This window comes from Tenrec ecaudatus, chromosome 5 (assembly GCF_050624435.1).
Source record: "Tenrec ecaudatus isolate mTenEca1 chromosome 5, mTenEca1.hap1, whole genome shotgun sequence".
NCBI lineage: Eukaryota > Metazoa > Chordata > Mammalia > Afrosoricida > Tenrecidae > Tenrec > Tenrec ecaudatus.
In genome coordinates this window covers 176,994,888-177,014,008 of record NC_134534.1, presented here as the reverse complement: position 1 = coordinate 177,014,008, position 19,121 = coordinate 176,994,888, and the positions used below count along the sequence as shown (strand labels likewise).

Below are 19,121 nucleotides of genomic sequence, written 5' to 3'. Positions count from 1 at the left end.
GTGAGAGCCAAGGCTTTCAGCTCCTGTGAAGAGTTACCATCTCAGAAACTCAAAGGGGGCAGGTTCTACCCTGTTCTATAGCATGGCTATGCGTCAGAATCAACAAGTGTATGAGTGTTTGTTTGGCTGTAGGTGGGGGGCGGAGGTACACTGGCTAGAGGAGGCAATCGAGGGGTGCTGGCACCTGCCTGCTTCCAACCTCCCAAGCAAAGCCAGAAAGCACCCAGCAGGAGTCGACTCAGTGATCTCAGCTCAGGGTCTGTCTGCTTAGAAACACCCCCTTCCCTATTTCTGCCCTCCCACCCTCCCAAACCCGCATGAACACCGAGGATTCCTTCCCAGGCCCAACTAGGGCTTTGCAGGAAATTCACCCCTGAACAGGGGTGGGGGGTGGGGGTGAGGGTGGGGATTAAAGCTGGGGAAAATATCTAAAAGATGAAAAGAAAAATCTCTGATTCTCAAGGATCGCCACTATACCTCATGAAGGCTGCAATCACTGCACGTTCGTGAATCTCCAAGCTCCATTTGCAAACGTGTTCCAGTTCCATTGTCTCAGGCTAGCTAGGGGCTTGGTAGTTCCCCCAAAGGACCCACGGACTCACGGCCTATGCCAGCTGGGAAAAGACCATGGTGATGGTGTGCTGCCCTCCCTCAGAGCTCCCCAGACCTACCTCACTGCAGACTCGGTGCAACCCTGACTGTCAAGCATTCAGGGTCTCCACTGCACACCCTGACACCAGCCAGCTGCTTAGGGGACATGGCAGGACTGACGGTGGCAGCTGTTTGTCCAGGTAGGAAGAGCAATGGCCGGTGCCCTCATCAATCAGTGCCTTGGGTGATGTGATTGTCTGGTCCACGTCCAGAATTTCAGGACAATTATCTCCAATTGATCTGTCCAGCACAGCTGTGGATTTGATGTGTGTGTATGGTGGTGGTGGTGTGTGTGTGTTTCAGATGGCTCAAATTCCATATACCACCATTCTGTGTCATTTTACAGTGTTTTTGACAGTTCTAAATTCAAAAGACTCTCATCAACACATTTCCTTATGCCCTTAGAAACCCAAAGTGTGCTTTATCACACTCACAAATTTTCAAGGGATTAAGGACAACAGTCCCCTGCTCCCTACTGTCCCCTCCACCATTAGGTGGGAGCACAGAGGCGGGCCACATCAGGACTCTGCCTGGCCAGTCTTTCCAATAGACCCCCCCCCCCCAAGTATGGACACACACACACACACACACACACACACACACATTCAGACACTCGACACAGTTCACCAGAAGCTCTCTGTCTGGGACCATAGTTCATGGTTCATGGCTGACCACCGGGTGCCATGGCCTCAGCCCTAGCACCCACGGCCACAGAGGTGGGGGTGGGGGGGAGGTGGGGGTGGAAAGAAAAGTCTTCCTACTTTTTGAAAGCTACCTGTGGTAATTCCACAATTTCATGTCAACTTGGAGATATATAAAAGGGTAGGGGTGGAGTTTTAGTCTGTGAATCAGGGCGCAGCCTGATGACATCCCTAGGAGGTATGATCAGATCTATAGCTCTCTGGAGGCCTGCCTCTCTCTCTCTGCCTTCACCTTTGTGCTTCACTTCAGAGCTGCTGGAACCCTGTGTTTTCTAGCGGCCTCGGATCCACACGGCTTTGCACCCACCAGGCTGTGATCTTCCTGCATTCTCCATCACTGCATGTGGCTGCGTGAATCTGAAGAGGGACTGATAGACTAGTATTGGACTTATGGACTTCAGTTAGCCTGGGGTGGAGTGTTTTCTCAATATATATCTACTTACTTATTGATATAAAGCTCTTTCTTACACATATATGAGAGTCTCTGGATTTGTTTCTCCAGTCAACCCGGCCTGACACACTACCTCTTCTTTATACAGCATTAGCTTAGACACTGTAATTTTTCCAATGGTTTCCATATATATATATATATATGAATACCATTTAATTGTGGAGAAAAAGGAAGTTCTAATACATGTGACATAACAGGTGAACCTTGAAACCATTGCGCTGAGGGAACTAAGGCAGACACAAAGAACAAAGACTGAGTGGTCCCACGTCAGTGGAATGCCCAGAGCAGGCATGTGTCGGAGAAGGAACCCAGGTGCCATGGCGTCTATGCTTTGGGCTGCTAACCTCGAGATCAGCAGCTAGAAACCGCCAGCCACTCTGCAGAAGACAGCTTCGGAGGGACAAAGAAAGGCTTCTACTCCAGGCAAGAGTTTCCGTCTCGGAACCCACAGGGGTCATCCTCCCCTGTGCTATCAGGTAGGTCACTGTGCGTCAGAGTCAGTGACACACATGCAAAACACAAAAACCCACTGTTAGTGTGGGTAAACTAAGGAAACAAATCCACAGAAATTCTTATGTAAGAGAGAGTGTCATATAAAGGGTAAGTGCACATTAAAAGAGCATCCCAACCCAGTGCTGTCCAAGGCCATTAGTTCAACATTAGCCCATATGTCTGACACCAATCCACAAAGTCCTCCTCCAGCTCACAAAACACACGCAATGGCGCCAACTGGAGGGGCAAAGCCGAATCAGTGAACATGTAAGCATCTCAGCTCAGGCAGGGGTCTCCATGTGGCTGCGCCAGCAGCCAGGGCTCTATCGGGGTAGAACCATGCTGCTTCTCCTCAGGGATGTCTCACAGGAAGTGAGCCTTGCCAGCTGAAGCAGAGAACCGGCTAAGCAGGTGCACCCCAGTTAACCATCAGAAATCAAGAGACCTGAGAACTAGAAGGGTGAGACTCACTGAGCCATTTATCTCTCCACCCTTCAATTAATCGCACATGTGTTTATCAGCCAGGCTGGTACAATAAACCTTAACGATCTCACCCACCTGTATGACAGCAGATTCCAACCCATCACCCCCCTGTAGGGCAGAGGGGAACACACTCACGGGATTTTCAGGGCTGTGATCTTTGTGGAAAAGACACAGAGTGCCTTATCTCTCTCCCCCCGCAGGGCCGGTGGGTTCAAGGTGCTGATCACCGGTCACAAGAACTTTAACAACGGGCTTCTGAGCAGTTCCAGGGAGAAAACGAAGGAAGGCGGAGCTTTGGGATAACTCTTAACGCACAGAACCTGGTGATGCTTCAGGGTCGTCATTGTTCGAAACAGGAACCCTGGTGCTGTGACCCGAGGGGACCATGCGATCTGCATGGTCGACGGTTCGCAACCACCAGCAGCTCTGCCAGAGAACGCGTGGGCTTTCTGCTCTCTTAACTAGTTACAGGCACGGAAACCCACAGGGGGTTCTCCATGAGTCCTGGCAGGGAGTGGGTTTTGGGTTGTCCGTCCAAGGGCACTTGCTTCAGGGCGGGGATGAAGAAGTCTGGGAACAGTGGCGACAGTTCTTGTCCCACGAAGGTCACTGGAGAAGTCAACGTGGCAAAAGTCTTGCTTTCACATTTCACCCCAATAAACGTCAGGGAATAAAACAAGCTGCTGACTCTGATATTGAACACCCCCACCCCTTTCCACTGGAAATCGCGGTTCTCAGAAGGTGGGCTTTCCCAGGAATCATAGAGGGGTGCCTGGAAGATAGAGAAGCGAAGTTGTCCGTGCTAATGGTATTTGAGACCGCTGTAGCCTGCACACACCCAGTCGGGATGGATTTGAATAGCTGGTTTAGCCTTCTCCCTTCATCCGCACAAACTCAATTTCCCGCTCACAGCCAGCTTCAGTTCAGCCAGGGCCGGGCAGCCTTCTGCGGCTGAACTCAGGCACACAGCCTCGCTGGCTCGTTCTCTGGCTGGATGCATGGCTGAGCCGCTGCTTGGGAGACTCAACAGGCCTGGGTGTGGCTGCCTCCAGCCCCAGGGGTTGTTAGATGCCACCTGGTGGGTTCCACCTCTTAGCGAAGGCATGTCCCTGCCACAGAAGAAAGCACTTGTACAAATCCGAACCAGGAAGATCACAGGGAAGCGGGCATCTTGGCAGGATGGAGGTGGTGAAGAATATCGACTATACCAGGGTAGCCATGAGTTGGAACTAATTCAACAGTATGTAGCCTAACCTCCCCCTTCCCCCGTCCTCTCTCTCTCTCTCTTTCTCTCTCTCTCTCACACACACACACACACACACACACACACACACACACACACCACACAAACACGGATTTTTCAAACGTCCTCAATTGCACCACGAATGTCCCTTTTTCTGGATCAGGATCCAAGCCAGGATGACGCCTTGCACTTAGTCATCATGCCTCCTTTATTCAGGGATGGTGACTCTGAGGGCCAGTGGGTGAGAGGTGCCGTCACCACGATCTTTCACTGCATTTCTTTACTCTTGGCTCTTAGGCGGTCGCGTGCCTAAGAATCACCCGGAGCTTGTATCACTCACTGCAGGCTCTCTCGGAGCAGTGGATCCAGGGGGCTCGAGCTGCTGGGGAAGATGCACACCAGACGAGTCTGACTTTGAGAAGCCACACCGAGGGCTTGACACAATGTTCAGAGTCTCTTCAGACAAGGCCACATTGTCTCTACTTCTTACAAGAAAAAGGGATGTTTGTCAGCTCCATCTTCAGGGGGCAGCACTTCTAGAGACTCTTTCCACTTGCTTCTCCACTGTTGCTCCGTTTGTAACCCAAGTGGAAACACCCCGACATATGACACGTTGGACTTGGCTTTGCTACCTAGCAGGACCTTTTGTTTTCCACATTCCTGGGCTGTCACTGGAAAAAGGTGAGGCTTCCTGTGCCGGTAGACTCACAGCTTCTGAAACCGCGTCCGTGAGCTTCGGTGGACGATGCTTTTGCTTCTTTCCAGAGCCTGCCACAAGGGGGCACGAGTGACTGCCTCCAAAGGCGGCCAGGGAGGCCAATTAAGTATTTGGAGAAAGACCCAGGTAAGTAAGGTTTATCAGACAGACTTTGATGTCTATGGCCACAGAGATCTGGATCTTTCTGCATTCACTAGGTTTCCAGAAGCACTGATTTCAGGCCATCTCACTGTCCTGAGTAATTAAAGGCTTAGTTGGCCTCAGCTGTGGGCAGGGCTCGCGTGAACCGTCCTGGGCGTGGAAAGGGCAGTTGTGAATAACGCAGCAGCTGCGTAGTACAGGCTCAGACACGCAACCGCTGGCTCACTCTTTCCCCGCAATCCTTTTTATTTCCCCTTCTCAGGCCTCTAGCTCCTAAAGAAGGCAGACAACAGAAATAACTGTCACATGGCCTGCCAAACACACCCTTATCATGCAAGGACTTAACAAAGAAGGGATCCCCTCTGTACTGATTAGCTTACTTTAAAAATTTTAAATGGCTCTCCAACAAAACAGAACCCTCAAACCTATTTGTAGCGTTTGCCAATTTCAGTGGTGTAAATTCTCCTACCGTGGCTGATAACTAGTTACGAACCAAAGTGCCAAAAAAAAAAAAAAGACTCACTCCAAAGGAGTCAGTTCTGACTCCTAGTGAGCCTCCAGGACTGCCACTCCGCGTCAAATGCCCGTCTGCATCCCCAGGAGACTGGTGGTTTCAGACTGCCAGAGCCCAGCGGGTACCACACCACCAGCAGGGCTCCTACCAATCCGATGTGCCAGAGGCAGACTTGCCAAGAGATGTGGGTCACAGCTGCATATGTGTTCCTACCACTTGCATGCAACACATGGAATAACCTTGTGTGGAGGTGCTACTAAACATAATTAAAAAGTTGGAAGTGATACATTTTGAAGGGGCCTCACTTTTGTTTTCGTGTAACTTATTTCATTGTAAGGTAATATGGTTTAATTTTTAATAACGGCTCTGTTTACCAACCGGTTTGTTCAATTCCTGAGAACTTAGCCAGCAATTCTCACCAGCTGGTGTGAGCGGGCATCATTGATTACACGGTAGACTCGACACGCCTACTTTCTCTTGGGCCACCGTGACTCGCAATAGTACCAATTTCTCAAAACAATGGCATAAACTGGAGAGGCAGAGTATGCTTAGGAGGGAAAAAAATATGGCTACAATGGAAATGTTCAAACTATCAGAATGTGAAGCTATTGTTTCTCAGCACAGCCTTCATCTAGGTCCACACACATCTGAAGGTGGTGTTTTTCCATCTCTCTACTCCTGCCCCGAAGAATTCAGCCATCTTCAATTTACACGATGGCAATACAGGAGTTGTGGCATCAGGGAGGGATTCAAATCATTTTTCAAATCATGGACATGTGTTTTTAGTTTTAAGAACAAAAAGAAGTCCGAGGGGCAAGATCAGGTCACATGGGTAAGGTTTCCCCATGAAACTCTCTCAGGGCAGCCTTGGCTACCACTGTGGAAGCATGAGCTGGGTGTAACTTTGCTGGCCTGTTTTCTCACCAATGCAGTTTTCAGTTTTCTTAAAATCTCTTCCTTTTAAGCCCCTCTGATGACTCTGTATTCATGGAGGACCACTAGTACAATGACCTCTTTGGAAAAACCAAACCAAATAAAAAAAACCCAAAACAGTTACATACCTTTCTGAATTGTTTTCTGTCTTGAACTTACCTGGCCCAGCAGATCCCCTCAGAAGTAAATTTTGATTGGCCCTGATTTTGGAAGGCACCCTAATGAGACTAAGACCAATGTAGTACTGAGAGAATTTATCTGCAGCGCTCCCTGATCTCAGCGGCCATATCTAAGCAGGTTTTGTTTGGAATGAACCTCTGAACTAGAACCCTAGTGGAAATACTTTACTTATCCTTATAAACCAACTATTTGGCAAAGAGCAACCACCAGGGAAAGAACTAAGCTATGCATTATTTTATGGCTCTCCAGCTGATGGGGTCATCTTGACTCTATGGAAAGAAAGGAGGCTATGCTCCAGGCTGATGGATTAAGTCAAACTCAAACTCACTGCCACCAAGTCGGCTCCTCGTGCACAGAACTGCCCCCATTGGCTTCTGGGCCACCAACCTGTGCAGGTGCAGAGCAGCCAGTCTCCCTTGGATCGGTTCGGGGTGGCCAGCTGCTCACTGTGTGGTTAGCAGCCCAACTTGTCACTCCCGGTGTGGCTGGGCCCCGTCAGGACTAACGGGCAGGGAGAACAGACGCCAGCTTGAAAATATGGCAGCTATTCAAATACTGGACGACTATTTAATCACTTAGGACCCGTAAGGAATGACTCAATTTCACTCACCCATAAAATGGTGAGTCTTGTATCTACAGAAAAGGCAAAGGATTAATTCCTATGCATAATGTCACATCATACTCAGTCCAAAAACCAAACTCACTGCCATCAAGTCAATACCTACTCATAGCAACCCTATAGGACGCGGTAGAACTGTCCCGAGTTTCTTAAGGCTTTCCCTTGTGTGGGAATAGAAAACCTTGTCTTTCTCCCACGAAGTGGCTGGTGGTTTCGAACTGCAGGACTTGCAGTTAGCAGCCCAATGTGTAACCACCATGTCACTATTAAGATGAGGTGGCCAAGTTCCACCTAGACCTATTTTGCTCTTTCCTGAAGGTCCTGTTTAAATTGCTGCTTTGTACTGAGTTCATCACGTCGGTCCAACTGCAGTGCTGGCAGCAGAGTACATAAAAAAAATCAGCAGCTTTAGAGGATCACAACTCATTTTTGAGTAAAATTCTTTACATTAAAATGTGTGAATTGTAAATTTAATTCCTCTGCATCTCCAGAGTTGATGTGGTCAAGTAGTCGATTGCTGCCACATGCACCTTAATCGCCGTCTCTGTCACTTCCCAGCCCGATGCCAAGTCTCATGTTGTCATCCTTTTACATACGAGGGGCGGCCACCCCAACACTGATGCTCATTTTTTTGATGTGAGGGGGACAGTGGATTTGGAGTTCATTCCACCAGGTTAGACTGCTAATCAATCTATTTATAAGTCCTAAAAAGATTGCATTAACAGTATGTGACAAGACTGGCCTGATGCGTGGCAGGCAGGGGACTGGACTTGCCACTGCAACAATGCATCTGTGCACACAGCCATCTCAGTGTGCCAGCTTTGGGCAAAAACCAGCAGGTCCCACAAACCTTACTCACCTGACTTGGCTCTGTGTGACTTCTTGTTTCCACGAATGAAGAGGGACATGACAGGACAGCAATTTGACAACATAGAAGAGTGAAGGAAAAAAAATGAGCCATCCAAACGAGTTTGAAAAATGTTTCCAAGATGGAATTGCAGATTTGACAAATGTATTAAATGTAATAGAGGGTACTTTGAAGGCGCAAAGGTATTTTGTAAAAAAAAAATTAATGTATAGCTTGAAAAAAATTTTTTTTGGGGGGGATGTTTGGCCTCCTCATTTGCCTGTGGACACTACATGGAGTACACATCAGTCACACGGGCCTAGAACTCATTCTACCCACTGACTCTAAAAATGTTCATCCCAGCCTGCTTAATTGTTGGGTCCATTTTAATCCAAGTGGGGTGGTAGTCAGACATCACAGCTGCTCTGCAGGGGAAAGACGGGGCTTTCTAGTCCTGTAGTGAGTCTTGGAAACTCGCTGGGGCAGTTCTACCCTGTCCTATGGGGAGGCTGAGTCAGCAGTGGGCTGGTAGCAGTGAGTTTGGTTTTGTTTTCAGTCACTGATCAGCTACTTCAAGGGAAAAGACACATTTTTATTAAAAACCCAAACAGGATGAAGAATGCAGTACAGACTAATCAAAAGTGCCCAAATTGGAAGTCTTTTCCTTTGAGACAGAGGATTATCAAATTTAAGACCAACTCTAAATAAAAGCCTCATCCCTGACGACTGTACTTCACTGAGATTTAATTCCTCTCCCCAGGTAATCCAGTTAGATCTCTGGGTTCATCTATGCAGTCAACACTTGGGTTTTGGCCTCTTCTACAGACTCCAGACTTTTATATTCCACAGTCACCCAACGTCTCTATTTGGAGGCTCCGTGCATTCAGTTACCAGTCCAAAACTGAGCACGGTCTTCCCTCAGACCGCTTCCTCTCCCAGAGTTCTGCACTGTGGCTAGCTGCTGGGGCCAGATTACCCTTGGACTCATCCTTCAATCTCTTCTCCATATACCTCACATCTATCCAGTGAGCACATTTTCCTGGGCCAACCTTTATACACAGAATCTAACCACTTCTCACTACGGGCCAGCTCATCTCTTACCTATCTTTTTGCAACTCATGTTCTATTCTGGCTTCTCCTGTCATTCTCAACACAAGCTAGAGGAGCCCTGCTTAGACGATATTACTTCTCCTCGCAATTGTCTACCTGGTGGCCCCACACACGTCAGGGTCTTTGTACTGGTTGTTTTCTGCCTGGAAGGCTGCCCCAACCCTGGTTTTCTACGAGGCCTTTCTTGACCACCCGGTGGTGTGGTGTGCAGTGGGTTAAAGGCATGGCTGTTAACTATCAGCCACACCATGGCAGGAACTCGATGGAGAGTTCTGCTCTGTCCCACAGGGTTGCTGAGAGTCCGAATTCACCGGACGGCCAATGGGTTGATATCCCGCCTCAACCACCTTCCTGGAAACTCTACCCTCCAAGCCAAGCTGGCACCACCCTCCCTCATCCTCACGGCACTTGTCTCCTTTGATAGGTAATTAGTATTCTTCAAAAACGAACCCCCCCGCCCCCCCGCCAAGAGACGAAGCTCCATGGACATATCACCATCCACGGCATAGTAGGCATTCAAGAAATAATCGCAGAAAAAGGAACTAGACAAAGTTATCACTCCCCCATCCCACTGAACGATTTTAATTCACACAAAAGTTCTTGGACTGCAAATAAAAGCAAAAGACCACTACACATTAGTTTGTCAACATGTAATGCCCTGGGTTTATTTTGTGAGATTTCTGTCACAATATTTCCAGGTGGGATTAAAAACCTTAAGGATACTGTGTGCCATTGGACTGGGCATTCAGACTGCGCTACTGACCAAGCACTGGTGGCAGTCTGTGAAGTACCGTACTCTTCACAGAAGAGAGAGAGGTCAGATACTCCCAAAGGAAGGCACCCGGTATCTGTGGTTCTGGCCTTGCAGCCTTCTGGAGAATCTTGAAAGGAACAGAGCTGGCTGGCTGTTTCTAGAAACTGGAATGATGATGCACGTACAGCGATCACTGCGTTCTTCTCCCTTATACCCTTGTGATAAGAACAAGTAAAGAATGAAGTCTTTTAAACAATTCGACAATAAAAAAGTACAATTTTTTTATGTGTGGTTGAAAAGAGGGCAAGACAACATAAACTCCAGTTGTAAGGACTCCATTTGCATACTTGATTCAGCACTTTTGGTGTGGAAGGAAATGGGACTACTGGGCTGTTTTCAGAGCAGCAACATAACACTAGTGCTTTAAGTACCAGAAACCACCCACTCGCTTGTGGGCACGTGGGGATGGGAAGATTCAAGAGACTTCATTTTTAGCTTGTTACTTGTCCTAATGATAGTAGACCAGGAAGAGCCCCATTTAACAGTACATTCCCCATTTTTATTTTTAAACTGATGCCTTTTTTTGTCTTTTTTGTTTTTTGTAAAATTCTGTATGTATGTCACCATTTTTTTTTTCACATGATACACAGAAAACTCAGGGACCCAGAAGGGAACCAAGTTATGTTATACCATTTACAAAATACCAAGGAGTCCACAGCTACCTAACACATTTACTACAGCACAGGAACCAATGAAGGTACAGTGTACAAAAAACTGTAAACACGGCACAATAAATAGATAAAACAGCAGGTTCCGCACCATGCACATGATGTGATGACACTTCATCGCTATACAATCTCACATCTCACACTCTTTGTTGCAATTTATTTCCCTCCCACCCCACCCCCACCCCCAAGTGCAAAGCATCACAAATGAACATTTCTGTATTCAAGTAACATATATACAGGGGTATTACAAATATGCAGTACTGTACAGATAATTGCTGTATTCTTAATTTACAGATGTTGATTTTTTTCCTATTAACAGTAAGAAAAGAAAAATCGAAGCATGAGAGATGAGCAGAGCTGTCAAGTCCCCACAGCTGCCACAGAAACGCATGTGTTGCATTCCATCATCCCCTGCATTCAAATGCTACTGATGCATAGCACCTAATCAAGTCCCCGAGGCTGCGGTCCACTCCCGAGGAAACTACGTCACCTCCATCGCTACTGTATTGTCGGTTATGTTGTTCAGTGCTGGCTTTTCCGATTCATGATTTTCCCTGTTGAAATAAAAGTTCAATCAATTACTTATCTGCAATGTACAGATTTAATAAGCCCAAACCACCTTCCCAGTGAAGAGCTTAATTCATTTTAATAGTAGGAATATGTTTATGTTTTGGGGAATATGGGACCAACTAAAGAAATACTCCTTGCGCACTTATCATCAGGGACATACAGGCGGAAACAAGGCTATTAAATTCCACAGTCAACTGCATCTCTTGGAACAAAACTCTGGGGAAACTTGGTACTCTGCTGCAGCACCCAGCACAAGTAAGATGATGGATATTTCAACCTCAGTATTAAAACACACATAAGGAATTGTCAACTTTCAGTTTGTATTTTCAATGTCCTTCTGTATTCAATTTCTTCTGGTCTTAAATTTACAAGAACTTAAAAAAAAAGAAACAATGTGACTGAGGTTCATGTCACTAGTTTTCAGTCTGGGGTTCTGCTACAGGCATAAGCTGCATGCTCTCTGTGCAGCATTCTGGCACATATATATCCGTGGTCACGGCCCCAAATAGCCCATTATGGTAAAAACTCGAGGTAGATGCAATGGTCTGTAGTAATGAACAGGTGCTCCTTTGCTATGCACATGAAAATATCATATTGCGGTATTATTAAAGATGTTTTTGTGTATCTGGAAGTGTTTGTTAGTACACATAGTTATGTACACAGAGCATTGTATGTCACAGGACTTATGGTGACTGTATGTTGTGTATAACAGGTACTGAGCTAGCACACAGAAGGAATGGATTTTGTTGTTCTATCACCTAGGTTGTTGAGTGTTCATGGAGAAGTCAGTTAGCTTCTCTGGGTCTCAGTCTCCTCATCTTTAAAACAAAGAAGTACAAAAAATGATTTAAAATTACACCCACTGAGAGTGTTCCAAGGTTATTCAATTCTATGCAATGAAAATCTTTTAGACATAAATTATTTAAGTGAAAATATTTACTTCAGAACTACTCACATAATGGATTGGCTAGCTTTTATTGGATCCAAAATACCAGTAAGAATGGATTAGTGCTGAACAGACATGACCATTACGTAAGCTTCGTAGCTGACGGCAATGAGCAAGCCTGGGAAACCGGCCACAATCTGCAGCAGCAGGCCCTGTTTCTCCCTCCCGGTCCCTTCCGGCTGGAGGGATCTAAAAATCCAGCCTGGTATTCAAGGGGATCGCAGTTTGGCCTCCTCCTACCATTCAAACTACTAACCTTCCCAAACCTTGAAACAAATTAGTCGTTCCTTCATTTCTGAATACATTTATGTTTCCCCAATTTAATTTCACACAGGCCACATACCTGCCTGCAATGCCCCTTTCCCATCAAGGCCGACCAAATTCAACCACAGGGTTAAGCTGACCGAATTCTGCAGACTACCTCGCGAAGACTCTTGGGGTGAGAAGGTGTCTGCTTGTATTGCCATGACAGCGGCCATCTGCACCATGGGCAATGCCACCCCCAGGGGGCACTGGCATAATGCAGGGGCAGCAGCGTGGGCGTGCGCTGCAAAAGCAGACCCTGGATTTGGGGCTACTGCATGAACGTTGTGCATTGCCAGGAGGGTGTTGAGTATTCTGAAGAGGGGATAGTAGGCCATGTAAGTCTGGGAACGTGTGATCTATACAATCAGTTGACATATATAATGCACTGGGATACTGTTGGGAAGATTTTTCAGGCATTGACCTCTCCATACCTTCATGCTTCCCTTCTAGCTAAACTGAAAACACTTTGCTGTTCCTTTTGTTTTACCCGTCACTCCACTGCCACAGAGCCAATTCCATTTCACCGTGACCCTGTCCCCAGATTCCCAGGCTTGTTACGGAAGCACGGCACTTCGTCCTTCTCCCAGAGTGGCTGTGAACTGCTTTCTGGTTAGCAGCCCCGTGCTTGCTACACGAGGCCACTGGAGTGCTTTTATTTCCCACACAGTGACTTGTAAACAGCAGGACCTTAGTTATCACCGATAACAGACCCTGAACATTCTTCGCCACTGACTGAAACTCAAGAAGACAAGCTATCACAGAAGCAACAGCTTCATTAGGAGTAGAACTGGCACGAGCATTAAATAGTCAGAGTTTAACATAGTAGACATAGTTCTGCCCAGTCCAACTTTCCTCATGGTAATCTGTGACTATGAACTCTTAAAGATTAAAAATCTAAACATGGAAGAAAACAAAAGCATTGTAAGCTATTGTTTTATTAAGAACTCTCTGCCATTGAGTCATTGCTGACTCAGAGCCAAACACCTGGTGGGTTTCTCAAGACTGTTAACTGTTTCTGAGAGCAGGAAGCCCAGTCTTTCTCCTATGGAGCTTCTGGTGGTTTTGAACTGCTGACCATGTGGAACGCACTCCGATGTGTAACCACTACAGCACCGGGGCTCCTTGTATTAAGAAAGGGAAACCCAAAACATTTAAGCAAATATTTTTACTCTTATCATTTGATGTAAAATCCCCACTAACACTGAACTATAACATTTATCTGTTTAGTTCTTGAATAAATAAGGAATTAATTCTTATCTATGGCTTTAAATGGATAAAAGGAAAAAAGAGAAAAGAATTAGGTAAAAGCAATGTCACAGAATTAAAGTTAGACTGTCCTAATTTGCAAAAACCTTTTCCTTAAAAGAACTCCTCACCTTGGAACTGAATCCACAGAAGATGAAGACGAAACCTTGGAAACTTGACAGTTTGCGGCGGCGGCCAGCTTTAAGGCAGATGATGGGACAGCACTTAAAGTCCTGGGTATATGTCGTGCATTTAGGGGAGCGAGAGAGTTTACAGTGGCAACTGACGAAGGTACAGTTAATCGAATGCTGTTCCCAATCAGAACCTGAGTTGTTGCAGAATTGGCAGCAGTTACTTGATGGCCCAGTGCACTGTGGGAACTCGAAGTCTGTGTTACATTTGAAGGCTGTAACAAAGTTGAACCTGCTGTTGATGGACTCGTATGTACAAGTGCTGTCGGTGTAGTACTACTGAGGTGTAAGCCCTTGTATACTCCTAGAGAGAAAAAGAAAGAAGCATCTAAGCAATGTGTGACTTTGCTACTTGGATTACAGATTTGCTAGAAATAGAAGAAATCAATTTAGGTGTTCTGTTCCTTACCTGAGGCTGGAAGGACGCCATTCACCCCAATCCCAAGCACCACATCGTCCTTCATCTTGAATCCCATCAGTTGCTCTGAAGTCACCAAAGCAGAAGCAGCAAACTGAGCACTAGCAGAATCCAAAGTCTTGGAAACAAAACCCTAAAAGACAATGGACCATACATCTCATCAATATCATTTAATATCAAGTTAACACTAAAGCTACACAGGTGTGCCCAAAGCAATTTAAATCTCAATGAAAGTGGCAAATCACTTCTTTTGATGATCATGTTTGAGGAACAAGTAACCGTGTCACTCAAGGGCCACAAATACTGATTTTCATATGTGAACATATATACTATGTATGAGTCAATTATCAAAAGAAATCCAAATCCTACAACGTAGAAACTGCCAACTTCCAACACTGTTAGACAAAAGACCTCTGGTATAACAAATTGCACTTCACAAATACATACAATAAACAAATATACAGATTTCCTTAACCTTATTTATACACACAACCAGGGATATCTTTGGGATAACAAAATACCCTTTAAGAACTGGAACAACAACAAATTAATAATTTAGTCTAGAAATTGAGAGACCTTCTGAACTTTTTAAGATGAATTTTTGCTGCAAGGTGCTAGACTTGAATCTCAACCTTTTGGCCCTTAAATGGCAAACATTTATTATCTAAGTTTAAAATTGATTTTTTTAAATAGTAAAAGAGGCTTTTTTAGTGTGAGATTAAAAAAAAAGCACCACTTAACAATAAAAGCCCCAAATCACAAATTGGGTATGAATATATTTTAAAGAGGTACATTAATGGGCTAGAGATCAAATGGGGTCTCTATCTCAATTAACTATGCCTTTAAGTTTTGTTTTGTAAAATAGGGAACAGAGTCAACAGCTTCCATACTCACCTGCAATGTTCTTTCTAAACCCTGTATAGAGTGGCTATGATGTAGATTCAGGCGAAAGCCACTTTTCTGCTGGTTAGATGCAAGGTTCTATGACAACAGTTGATAATTAGAGATGAACTCTGGCGGGAAACAGTGAGGGATAATCATAAGACAGACAAATCCCTCACCTGTGATGCGTTGGTGGAGGAATTACTATTTGCTTGCTGTTGATGAATTTGTGCAAGCTGCTGTTTCTGCATTAGTGCCAGCTGCTGCTGATGTTGCTGGTATTGTTCGGCTGTGAATGCTGAACAGAAAACGAGGAAACACGTTATAGGAATCTGGAGCTATCACATACGCTTAAAAATACTGCAACACATTTTAGCATTAAAAAGATTGTTTTCAAAATTAAGCACTTGACACTGGCTCATGATCCCGCTAAAGATTAATTCCCAAATAAAATTTTAGCATTTTGGCTACCACATTTTATGAGTGGTTTGAGTTAAGAAGAGAATTTAGCTTGAGGTGAGCACAGCCAGAATGGCTTACTTTCCAAGTCTCAACACCATTACATCTGTTCAGCTGTGGCACGTGTGCACGACAGTGTGAGAAAGCAATGCCAGCTTTTAAATCGACGGGGCTGGAAGTCAACTTCACACTGAACTTGAGAGGAAGCCGGACAACCACCATTTGGTTTATATTTCATCCACATCATTATACCAACGCATTCAGATGATCCCTAATAGTTGTGTAGTAATAATTGCTCTACATATTAAAAAAATTAACCAGTACAAGTTTTCAATCTATTAAGAAAGATAGGTTTTCAGCTCATTTATTTTTTAAAAAAGAACCCATCCTTTAACAGGAAGAAAAAAGGCTCCAAATGCTACGGTTAGTTAACTACTTTTCCCCACCCAATTAACCCACCTGGAAAAAATCCAGTCAATAAGAACGGAGTTGTTTATGTTGATTTACTGTACAGAATGATGTCTGAGGAAAGACACTGTGTTATGCTATTTATGTTTGTCTATGGAGAGCTCAGTTCTAAAAAAAACAAACAAAAATGTTGATTTATTAACCCCCCCCAAAAGGGTGTGCAGTTAAAAAAAAAGAAAACCTCTTTTCTTTTTGCCAATTAAAAAAAAAAAACAGGCCAGGTGGGGGAAGCACGTACAATCACAGTTCATCGGACTTGAAGGCTTCTTCAAGAAGTCTGTAATGTCTGGGTAAGAAGTATTTTAAAACAAGAAAGGTATTCATGCATCCCTAGGTATCAGGGATAAATCATGCAAATCTCCTCAGTCTAAAGTTTGATATATTCAACATTTTGTTAAATTTTTTGTTGTGTAGCTGCATTTTGATAAAACTATCACTTCATCAAGTTCAATAACCTCACTCATGATACAGGAAGAATTTTTCTGTCCCTCAGGAAGCTACTTCTTTCTAGTATAACTAGAAAATGCTAAAGTAGAAAACCTACCATATTCCAAACAGACCAGAAAATTACAAAATACTATGCATGTAAATCTTACAAGTTACTAGTGTCTACAAAAGCATTAAACTTGAGCTAAATTAAGTTCTCGGGCAACAAGGGCAAAAAAATCCTAATTATTCCCCCACACATCCTATTGATTGCTCTTTCCGTATGTTCTGTGAGCGCATAGTTTTTAATGACTTATTTTCGCTCTTCATTTTGTAATTCTCAAAGTGGAAATCTACACGGAAGAGTTCTATTGACAGTAGGGGTCCCCTAACATACAAGTAGCTTCCTGTTAACATTTTCCCATAACTCATAATAGATGAGTTGTCAAAACTTCAAGAGGCTATAAAAACTGTTAACTCTGTGAGAATTTTTAATTAGTTAAGCTAATTACTGAGATTCACACTTAAAAATAATTTGAGTTGGCCCAAGCCTTGTATTTTCTAGGATTCCCCCATAGTCTGTTTTTATTTTTTATCTATTTTTAATTTATAAATTAGGCATGATTTACATTTCAGATCAACTTTGTATCCAACAGTTTATAAATTACTAACCAACCTCCCCCAGCAGTTTACTCTTCCCTGGCTCTTTGAATTTTCTTTTCCCTCTTATGGACCGCCACTATCTGGTCTATTGCTACCTCCCCCTATCAGTACGTATTTTGAAAAAACAGGCCCATTTATTCATCTAGGAAATAATTGAGCACTCAGTGAAGACACTTATGTGAATAAGTGAAAAGTACTGTCCCCAAATAATTGGAAGCCCTTACTAAACAAATACACAGAACTGTGTAAGTTCTCTTTCTCACTATGGCCTCCAGCAGGGCTGGCACCCTTCTGAAGGCGGTGTCCCCCATGTCCCGAACCCTTCCCTGGAGAACTCTGTGCTCTTGCACGGACGCTGCATATCAAAACTGCCAGTCTAGCACTCTGGGGAAGGACTTCAACAACAGTGTTCTTTTTCGCAAATCTTTCAGTTTGGCGAAAAAAGAAGTTTGAAAGGGCAAGAATTTAAAAAAACAAGTTCTTGACTGACCTCTCTGTGCCTTGAATTTAACTGCCTATGCACATCCCCTTGGAAAGCCACTGCTTTGGTTATTTCATTAAAAACATTTTTAAAAATTGTAAATTGGGTGAAGGTTTACAGTTTTCTGCTCAACAATGAACACATATTTTGTTTCAGGTCACTGCTTGCAATGCCCACAATCTCCCACCTCCTGTTTCCATCTTCCTTTGACCCAAAATGATTGATTATCCCAAAGGGTATGCAACTCCCTACACTTACTGCTGGCCTCAGCACTCTGCTTCTATTTGGCTGAAGAACTGACCCATGGGGTGCGCTCACTTCCAGACCCGAGAGGGATGAAGGTCTGTAGTCATAGGGGTTCGACCAGTTTCTATCCAACCGGGACAGGTTTTGGGTGATTCCACAATTTTCTCCCACTCTATTCAGTCACTTCTTATGTGATCCCTTCCTTCCAGAGCAGTTGATAGTGGGGGCTGAACATCAGCCAGCTATTCTAATCTTAGGGTCTGGGAGGGAGACTGGTGTTCACGTGGCTCATTAGTCCACTGGAGCGTTTCCATGTCTTAAGACTGTCTTCGTAATTCCTTCCTTTGGGTGGGGAAGAGGCGAGTAGTTGCTGCGTCTTAGACGGCTGTTCTTGAGCCTTTAAGACCCGTCACTACTCACCAAAGTAGGAAGAAAACATTGTCTTCGTGGACCTTATGCCAATTGACCTTGGTGTTACATGAGACCATGTATCGCACCTTTACTTGAAAATTAAGGCAAGTGTATTACTGAGGAAACTTGTCTGCAGTTATCCACTAGTCGCAGAAACACATTTAAATGCATTTTGTATGGAGTACACCTGTGCACATGAGACTAGAATTCCAGCAGCAATACTGTTTGACTTATCTTCCTTGTAGACATGTACAACTTAATTTATATATAAAAAGAATCCCTTTATAGAACTTTGATAATATTTATATATATCTAGATTAGAAATTAAGTACAATAAACTGAAACACATTTTAAATAGAGGTCCTAAAATATTGTTTTGTTTAAGCCAGTATGTTTATCCTAGGCTCCTTTAAATTTCACTTTTTAACAACTGTTAATTTTCATCTTATAGAGATAAAAGTCTCTCTGTTAACTACTTCTATACTTCAATGTCTAGTTATGAAATTTTCTCTTGACTGGTTAAATGATACAGAAGAAATGCGTAGTACAACAGATACAGTAGATGTAATTGTCATATAAATTCATGGGTCTGGGAGCTGAGAAACTTTGTCCTTAAAGATAGCAAACTGGTTGAATTATTTAACTCTTTGAGGTTCAATAATCTAAAATATGAAAGTAATTAAATTAGGTGACCAAGATTCTTTTCACAAATAAAATGTTAATTTTTTTATAATCCTAGGCAATGAAATTCCAACCCAACTGGAAATTTGGACAATGTTAAGGCAGTAAACTAAGACAAACATAAGCTATATTGGGTTTTATTATACATACTGAAAATTGAGAA

The 19,121-nt window shown here is 44.1% G+C and overlaps 1 protein-coding gene across 4 annotated transcripts in view; it reads right to left on the bottom strand.

Moving 5' to 3' along the window:
* Positions 1–9,702: 9,702 nt before the first annotated feature.
* Positions 9,703–19,121, bottom strand: part of EPC1 (enhancer of polycomb 1) — a 103,139-nt gene continuing 93,720 nt past the window's right edge. For 2 of the 4 annotated variants that reach the window (XM_075550325.1, XM_075550321.1), the window contains exons 11-15: positions 15,303–15,421; positions 15,136–15,222; positions 14,233–14,374; positions 13,764–14,127; positions 9,704–11,119 (exon numbers count right to left, since the gene is read on the bottom strand). In XM_075550325.1, the coding sequence (XP_075406440.1) occupies positions 11,047–11,119; positions 13,764–14,127; positions 14,233–14,374; positions 15,136–15,222; positions 15,303–15,421 (785 nt within the window). In that variant the 3' untranslated portion in view covers positions 9,704–11,046. Of the gene's footprint in view, positions 11,120–11,893; positions 11,954–13,763; positions 14,128–14,232; positions 14,375–15,135; positions 15,223–15,302; positions 15,422–19,121 lie in introns of all 4 variants that reach the window. The other 2 variants (XR_012784521.1, XM_075550324.1) reach the window with 2 other exon arrangements.